Raw genomic sequence first — 9,711 nt, 5'->3', positions numbered from 1 at the left:
GTGTGTGTGTGTGTGTGTGTGTGTGTGTGTGTGTGTGTGAATGTGCATATGTGTGCCTATTTAGCATTGCTATGCTTTGAGAAACTTTAAGCTAAATTGCCACAGTGGTAGTAGTGCGAGTTCTTTGTGTCATTATATTTCGGGTGATTTTGTTTCAGTGATCTTTATTTTTCTGATTTGTGAAAAAGTTAAATTGTAGCTTGCTAGTATGAATATTTAATTACCAGTAATTAATTAATTAAGGATTTTGCTCACACATTTGCTAAATTCATTATACAATAGATGATTGTTTAACAATATATTAAAACCTTGTGGTGACGTTTTCTTGCATAAAGATAATAAACTTCTATAGTATAAATCATAATTATAGTTTATAAGTTTAAATCTACTATTTATGTGTTTATAGTGTATTAGTGAAACAATAACATTGTAACTGTTCTTTCTATTCAACTTATCCTCTATTGTTTTCAAAATAGTTAACTGATAGGTATACTTATGTAAGGCCCAAGTAGTTATGTTGAGTTCTAACTTTGGTTTTACTCAATTATTTTTGCACTATAGACTGTAGATAGAAGAAAAGAGTAGCAGTGGTTTCTGGATGATGCCAGTCTGTTTTTTGGACATAGAAATAAAAGATATTTGCTTGATTTTAGTGGTGGAACTTTGAAGGTTTTTTTAGTTGTTATATAAATATAAAGCTAACAGTTTAGACTTTTTGTTAAACGTAATGCAATTTGTAAGTTAGAGATACATCAGATATAACTCAGCATTCAATAAGCTTGTACAAAACATAATCATCATTACTAGAACAATAGTGTACTTCTCAGAATATAAAATTAAGTGAAACTTGAAGATGGTTTTGGAAAATAAGTCAATCCCTATTAAAATGTGGGGAGAAACTTACACATTAGTTGCATGATTTGTAATAAAATCTTGTATGAAATCTTAATACAATTCTCAGTGAGGTGATACATAGATCACTAGTATACTGTCTTTTGTGATGTTACTAAATCTTTAGTGTCTGATTTAGTGAATTGGACATCAGTGTTTTATCATTATTATTACTTGAATTTTTCTTGTTCTTTTGCAGGCAAGGATAGCCTTTCTTCAAGGAGAAAGAAAAGGACAGGAAAATCTAAAAAATGATCTAATTAGAAGAATAAAAATGTTAGAGTATGCACTAAAGCAAGAAAGGTATGTTTCCTTTCTAAATTCTTTTGTCTTTTTTGCATATTTTGTGATGTATATGTACGGTATAATAACTCTAGTCTATATGTAAATACATTTACTTAAGGAAGAGATAAACTATAGAAATTTCCAGTCAAATGAAATTCCACTTTGCTGTTTATCTAAGTTTCTAAAAAGAAATTGTTCAAAGAAGGTTTTTACGTATGCAATAGTAAATTGATATCAAAAGCTTTAAACATATACCAAGATATTTTAGCCATGTGATATTGTTGTGAGGTATATTTTTATTGTTGTAATTTATATGTTAGCTAGAGGATGCACAATGTTAAAATAGGCCTAGAATGCATAGAAAATCCTGAGTTGATATCAAGTTTTTCTTGTACATTCAAAGCTAGATTATAAATACAAGGTAGTTGTAGAGTGTATTGAGTGGTTTTTCAAGATAGGGTGGAATCGGTGAATGTGTTTTTGTGATGTAATTGGATCTTTGTTAGCTGTCATACGTACCGAGTCATATTATGCACCTAAGTTGACTTTAATCGTAGTATTGTAAGAGGTTTAAATGCCATTTGTAATGTAGGCCTACAACAGTTTACAACAGTGCAAGTGTTCAATCTGGTACCAAAAGAATTGAGTATTTTTGAAAGGTTGTATTAGTCTGGACTATTCTACATGAAGTTATATGCAGATATATTGACTAAAATTACAATCTTGTTGGGAAAATTATTGTGCTAAGCAGTGTACAATTGCTAGACTAGTGGCTTCCTGTGATTAGAAAAATAGCAATTGGTACATGTACCTTTGGATAAGTAATGATGGATAGGAGATGACATAAGCCTCTTAAATATAAAGTGTTTGACTGTCACTAGATGTATATTTTTGACTGAATTCCTTATGTTTGCTAATGCATCTCATGTATAATATAATTTAACCATTTTATTTCAGGGCAAAATTTCATAAGCTCAAATATGGAACAGAGCTTAGTACTGTGGACTTAAAGGGGTCGGTTTATGAAGATTTAACAAAAGGTCAGTTGGCTTTGTATGAATTGTTTTCTATTTAACAAATGGTTCATGTACGTATCTCTTTATATATGCACAGTATTCCTCCTCACTGACTTTTAAGTACCTATCATTACAGTAAGCTTAATAATGACTGCAGAAATTTGATCAAAATATTGTTCGTTAATAAAGTTATATTTGAATCAGGAACAGAAGACTTTGTGCTTAATTATATATGATAACTTGATCATTAGAAAACAGCTGATTGTGCTGCGATTAAATTTAATTTTAAGAATTAGACCAGTTATCATAATACAATAAAGCAATTAAGAATGACTGTCGTATACTGTTACTTCTAGGTTTTGGCAGATCTTAAATGTGGACATTTCTAGAGGGTATCATAAGAACTGGTTAGGATCAGATGCTACAACACATATTATATGTTTACAGCTTTTTGATAAAATACTCATTTGATATCTATGATTCAACTGAACTAGTGAACTGGTAGGATATCGATAGCTACTGGCGAAGCTGTAATAACGAAATGTTGAACTAATAAAGTTACATTCTGGAGTTACAGGTCATTGTTTTATTTATGTTTATGAGTTGAGGTATAGATTTAAGCCCATCAAAAGCTATAAATTTCATTTGAAGAAAAAATGCAAGAAAAAATTATAAATGTGGATTATTACATACAACTTTATTAAATTCCAAAGGCAAGCAGTGTTTGACTGAACTGTGAGATTGTGTTTAAATATTTTTTTTATGGCACTATACATACCTTTCATATGCATATTTTTAAATGCTATTAAACTTTATAAATTCAAAGAATTTGAATTAATTTACGAGTTATAACCTGTATAATTTATCCTACAGATATGAAGCACATTTTTATTATATACTGATTCTGCCTCGTGGGATTAGGTGGCTTACAAATAATTAGTGTTTCCCTAGTTACAAACATTTTATTTCACTTGATTTAACAATTATTTTTTCATAAAGTAAGGTTACAAGTTGTTTTTGATTGTAAAGAGAGATTTTTTTAAAATATCTTATTCTTTGTCTTATTTTTCAGATGAACCTGTTGATGGAGAAACATTTAATAGCACACTTTCATGGAAGCAAGGTAGACACCTTCTTAGGCAGTAAGTAACCTGCATTCAGGATACTTTAAGAAACAATTCTACTGAAACAACATCAGCTCCAGTGTACGTGAACAATTAATCCGTTGATGACGGACGAAGTAGTTCGAGCATTAAATTTGAAATGTTTAACTAATTATTGTCAAACGTTCCCATATTCCTTGTAAATAAGCGTTATTAAATTTTCTTCCAGACCAACATCCTCCATAAACTTTCAGTCAGTCACTCATGAGATTAGATATGAGTAAATAAATGTGCTTAAAATTTTTGGTTAAGCAAATTGAGAATTCTGGATGCAGATATTTGTGTATTCTCCAGTATCATTTTATCAGTAATTTTGATAAAGGGAAATACCGTGGTATTTAAATGTGTTAATTAGTTGTGCCCTTTTAATTATAATGCATGTATGTGTTGGCTTTGAATATGTTATGTTATAACAATGTGGGGAGCTTAACCCTACTAAGATGGGTCTACCTATGATCACGGGTCAAAGGCCATGTCATTGCATTTGTAGACTCGCATTCAAAATTTTATTGAACTACTATTTTATGAGTGTATGTCAATAAGTTTGGTATCAAATTGTAGATTATAATTCAAATTTTAGTATTATATAAAAGTTAATTTCTTAATTTAAAAGTAAATATTAAAAATACATTCCTATATATTGATTTTTGTGTGTTACGTGGTATGTTGAATGCAGCATCGGTCCAAATTGGATGCTTGTGATGTCCAAATACAAAGTCTATAGATTCTTACCAATTAGATACTCAAATTACAGCTTTGACAAGCTAGAATATAAGGTAAGAACCTCCTTTCTTGTCTAGTTTCTGAGATATTAACATATTTGTTGAATCAACCAAGGTGGCCCTGCCCACCTCTTCCATATTTGAAAATACTTGGTTATGTACACCTGCTTTGCTCAGTGACATGTAAAACTAATCAAAAGCTCAGAATGTTCCCCTAGTGGTTTTCTCACCCTCTGTGAACTATTTGTGCAGGAAACTCTTTCTTTTCATACTAGAGTCCGAGGAGTAAGGTAAGACATTAGTGAGCTCAAAATTAGACCCAAATACAGCTTAGTTACTAAGATCGATAAATAATGGTGGCATTCTGTGGTATTGATATAGTAATTTATGAATTTTTTTTGTTATTCCAAAATGCATGTATTTTGTTTTACATCCTCCATCCTCGATAAATAATGGTGGCATTCTGTGGTATTGATATAGTAATTTATGAATTTTTTTTGTTATTCCAAAATGCATGTATTTTGTTTTACATCCTCCATGTGCAAAATTTGATAAGGCTTAGCAATTTATGGCAAGCAGTAAATGAGTACAAAGTTCGTAACTAGAAAAGAGAATTGTTTTCTATAGTTCTTTATTTACTGTTCTATATTTTAAGAAAAATAACTAAAATTTAAAACTTGTTTGTAAATAGTAATAATGTATATGCATATATTATGTATTATAACCAAAATCTGATATTATTTTACAAAATACTGGTCCATTAGAACTCAGCTAGTTTTATATTCTTGGATACAGTAACGTGAGTGCACGTTTGCTGCATCATTGCAACTTCTGTAATGTTAATCAGGCACGGCTGAAAGGTCAATGAAATAAAAAATAATAAATATACATAGATGTATAATGTTATGAGATTTAATCTATTTAGACTAAAGATTTGTATTTTTCTGTTATAATCTGTAGTCATTTTAGAACAAAAAAGCATAATTTGTATCTATTTCCAAATTTTTACGGTGGTTACGAGGTCAGTCAAATCGACCAAACCCATACAGAGATATGGTAGTGAAAATTGAAAATAACAGATAAAATATAGTTTTTTCTATAAAAAAAGTTTGATAACTATCTAGAGGTTATAAAAAGTTTGCATGTGAAATTTGAAAATTTTGTGATGCATAAAAGTATTTTTAATCTTAAAATCAAGATCACTTTGCAATTTGGATAGTCAACATTCAAAAAGAAAAAATACATGAGAAAAACATTACTTAAAAAAAATTTTAAAACTTAATAAACAAAATTTGATATTTTGTGTACAAAAGCCTTGTAATGTTTACTAATAATTTGCAAAATTTCGTGAAGATATGCTTACTGTGTTAAAAGTTGTATCATGAAAACTATAACGAGAACAAAATCGTTACAAGGTCTGTCCCTGGGACTGAGCCTGTAGCGAGAGAGTTAAGCTGACACAAGGGAGTAATGTAAACTGACATATCAATTTATATTGGATTTCAATTTTGTCCTTTAGGTATCTTCAGGAAATTGGTTATACTGATACCATCATTGATGTTCGTTCATCACGGGTGAGAAATTTGTTAGGATTGGGCCCAAATAGTACAGAGTCTGAGGAAAAAAAAAACACCCCTATGGTTAATGGTGAGCAATCTTTAAAGAGGGTCACAGATACGCAAAAAAGGTATGTATAGTAGTTTCTTCATAGATAGCTTAGTAAAAATAGAAGTTTAAAACACGGAAGAAATATATATATACACACTGATGTTATTTTGATAATCCACTAAAAATCTGACTGAAGAAAAACTTTCTTTGTATTTTACTGAAACATTTATAAAATTATACCATGATGGTTTGAGAACAATAAAATGATGTTTTGTGGATAATCCCATTAAACCGAACATTGATTGCATACAAAGTACAAAGGTGTTTCTCAAAATTTTGTAAAATATATACGCACAAACAGAGCAAGAAAATAGAGTATTGTTCCACAAATGGTACACAGACAAACCTTATATAATGAGGAAAAACATACAAGTGCTTGATTGTCTTATATCGTTTGTAAATAAGTAAAGAAAAATATAGCATTGTTTGGCAGTTTCAGTGAAATATTATACTAATGTTATGATAGTAGAAAAAGCTGTATTTTATCCTCTAGTAATTAAGAAAAGAATGTCTTTATTTAAGTATGCTAGTGTAAAATTTTTCCAAAATTTTCTTGCAGAAGCCCTTGCATTAAACCAACATTATTGTGAATGGGATGTTATAAGTATATGTTAATTCTTTTGGCTATGGTTACATACCACACCGACCATCTGATAGAGATTATACTTGCTTGGCTGTGTCATTATTCCCCCATACCACACTGACCATCTGATAGAAATTATATTTGCTTGACCATTCCTTTGTGTCATTATTTTCCAAGCAAAGGAATGCACTAGTAGTTTGTGTAAGCTAAGATTAGTTGGGAGTTGATCTTCCCATGAATATGTATAATTGAAATAATTGCTGATGTAGGTAATCTAGAATTATGGGATACTGCAATAGGACCTTTTTTTGGACTAAATGATGTGGTATGGACATAATTGTGCAGTATTTTGTCTAACGAAGATATTCTGTTTCATTTTTACCACTTCCTAGATTGTTCAAACCAGTGAAACTTACAAGTATCAGTAAAATGCCAACATGTTTGTAATTTTCTGTAGAATTAAAGATCATTGCTATCCTATATTTTACACATGTGCTTGAGTCTTTTACTTTCTGGTATGTGTTCATTGTTCATTTTGCAGTTCATATCCTGAATATGCTGTTTGTTACAGCCTTTGTTACACACCTGTTGGTCATCAGTGAATCTGTATTTCTGAAAACATATCTGGCAGTAGGGTTGAATGCAGAATGTGACTTTGATTCTTATCCTTTTATGCTGTGTCATTCTGCTAATTATTTGACTCAAGGACACAACTGCATTTGTTGAGGTCATTATGTCTCCAGATGTTTGGTACCGAGCCACGTTGATGTAAGAACGTTGGTAACCATTCTTTGACATTTCTTTTAAAGAATGGTGAAGGAAGATCTTGATTGTTTTCTAAGATGTTTCAGGCATGTTGTTGGTTTGCAAAGTATGACTTAGAAACAGGCAACACAATTTTTGATGCTGTGACACCTTAGAACATTTGGATGAAGAGCAGTTTTGTGACTAGGTTTATCTTAAACAGCCTCATGCTTATAACAGATTACATCTGTTTTTATTTAGTTTTATTGTTTTATTGCTCTATGAACTACGTCTAACTACTAAATGTGCATAACAAAGTTATAAACATCCAGCGAGCAAATGGGTAAAGTTACATTAAAATAAAGTATTGAATTACATAATGCGTGAGCTTTTTGCATGCATACCTCACTGAGAATTGTTTCACTTTTTTTTATTTAACCTAATAAGTTTTTATTTTTTGTGTTTTAGTTGCTTTTATATCAATAAATAAGAAATATGCATTGAAAAACAAGAAATTAACACTTGCCTGTGGGTCTTACACTTTTTTTGCAGTCAAAGTCTTAATAAAAGTTAATTTTTTTAGTTTACTGAACTTTTATTTATTTTAAATATTCAGTTAGGAATACAGTAACACGTATAAAGAATACAATGTCCTATAACTATTATAATTTCACTGATAACTAAGCTATAAGTACATTTCCCTTGCTTGGTTGAGGTGAACCCTTGTGATAGCAACTTTGAATCTGTAGGTGAAACAATTCAAAAGCTGTTTTCTGAATGAACTAGTACTTTACATAATTCAGTAAATTAAAATATTTTAATTCTATTGGTTATAAATAATGTAATAGCAAACATCAGAAAGAATTATTGAAATTTTTTTTTGAAAGATAGTATGTGATAGGAGTGCATGGCGGGTAGGTTTGACTTTCTGGTAACTCATTTAAAACTTAGAAGCTCAATTTGGAGCAAGCGTAACATGATATAGAGAAACAAAGATTGAGAACTTATTTAAATGTATCATTTTGAACTTAAGAAATTGAAACGTTAAAATTTGTTTATTAATTACATTTTAATGCCAGGTTTTATTAACATACATTGATAATAAAGGAGTTTTAGGTTTTTAACGTAACTCTGTAAAAAGGTCATGACAGTTGCACTTTTACATACCTGTATCCAGAGGGTTAAGTAATTGGAAAGTATTTCAAAACTTTGTCGTTAGGCTGCTTCATTATCCTTGACCACACCTAACTCACCATTCTCAAACATTCAATTTATTTGCACAATGTATTATTGTAATTTAGATTACCTCTTGTTAAAGCTTAGCACCTTCCTTGTCTAGTGACTATTGGCTTAGGTTATATCTTTTTTCAAAGCTGAGAACCAATCGGGGTTCACGAGGCCACTTCCAATCAGTGTACTACATGTTGATTAAACTTAAAAAGTTCACATTTGGTCAAACACAAATTGTAGAATTTATAGAAAAAGATCATAGAGCAGCATATTATTGTAATATAAGTTACATGCAATGCAACAAAATGAATGAATGTATAGCTCGATGATGTGTCACAAGTAAGTGAAACATAGAAGATGGTTTCTGTTCATTGTTTATATAATTACCTTTTTATAGTATCTAAAGGTTTATTCTCAGTTTGCCCCTGAAGAAGAAAGGTCCACCTTTCGAAAGCACTTGGGTTATAGGGTTTTTATTCATTTCTATCAAGACTCCTTGAACCTACATGGTTTTTTATCATCATAAAAGTTTATTGAACATCAGTATGTGTATACTTTTCCTACTTTGAAGCAAGACTGATTAATAAACTACTGTAGAAAACGTTTCTTTCTATTCTAGTGTTTTTTTTTTGTCCACTAATTTGTATTTGTTACTGTAATTGTTATGCAGGAACATTTATTGTTCTCCTTCAGAATAGTCTAAAATTGTTGGTAATGTTTTTAATCACATTTGTGTAAATATTTAAACAAAAGTATAAAATATACTCCAGTAAAGTTCTTACAGACAGAGGTATTGAAAGGTACATTTATATTTACAAACTAAAATATTTTTAAAATATTGCTTGGTCTAAATATTGTTTGTAGAGGAGTCTGTATTGTTTATATTAGGTTGTCAAGAAATTAATGTCCCTTTTTTTTTAGATGAAAAAAACCTGAACAACTTGTATATTAAAACAAAACATTTATTAAATGAAATAGTCTCCATTCTTATCGATGATGCTTTTCCATCTTACATTCAGGTTGTTAATGCCCTGATTAAAGAAGCTTTGAGGAAAAAACATGTTGATGTCCTCTTTAACACTTTTCACTTTTGCATACGTTTTTCCCATTAAGATGGTGTTGCAATGAATGAAATAGATGGTAATCTCATGGTGCCATATCTGGAGAGCTTCCCAACCCAACTCCATAATCTTCTGTTGCATCAAATGTGCCACATGTGGACGTGCATTGTCCTGGAGAAGAAGAACATATTTCTGATTGATGAGTGAAGGGCATTTCTGATGAAGGGCTTGATTTAAACGTTCCAGTTGCTGACTGTAGATCTTTTCATTGACAGTTCGCTGTGGATTGAGGAGTTCAAAATGAATTACTCCTTTGATGTCCCACTAAATGCAAAGCATCACTTTCTG

The 9,711-nt window shown here is 30.5% G+C and overlaps 1 protein-coding gene across 1 annotated transcript in view; it reads left to right on the top strand.

The window, feature by feature from the left end:
- The window catches only part of LOC106470161 (striatin-3-like), a gene marked incomplete at its 3' end in the record, with an annotated part of 49,492 nt that overhangs the window by 32,821 nt on the left and 6,960 nt on the right, over positions 1 to 9,711 (top strand). The window contains exons 2-5 of the mRNA XM_013930690.2: positions 1,091 to 1,194; positions 2,134 to 2,216; positions 3,265 to 3,334; positions 5,597 to 5,764. Coding sequence (XP_013786144.1) covers positions 1,091 to 1,194; positions 2,134 to 2,216; positions 3,265 to 3,334; positions 5,597 to 5,764 — 425 coding nt within the window. The remainder of the gene's footprint in view (positions 1 to 1,090; positions 1,195 to 2,133; positions 2,217 to 3,264; positions 3,335 to 5,596; positions 5,765 to 9,711) is intronic.

This window comes from Limulus polyphemus, unplaced genomic scaffold (genome assembly GCF_000517525.1).
Source record: "Limulus polyphemus unplaced genomic scaffold, Limulus_polyphemus-2.1.2 Scaffold3851, whole genome shotgun sequence".
Taxonomy (NCBI): Eukaryota; Metazoa; Arthropoda; class Merostomata; order Xiphosura; family Limulidae; genus Limulus; species Limulus polyphemus.
The sequence above is the reverse complement of the archived record's forward strand: the minus strand, read 5'-3'. Positions and strand labels throughout refer to the sequence as shown.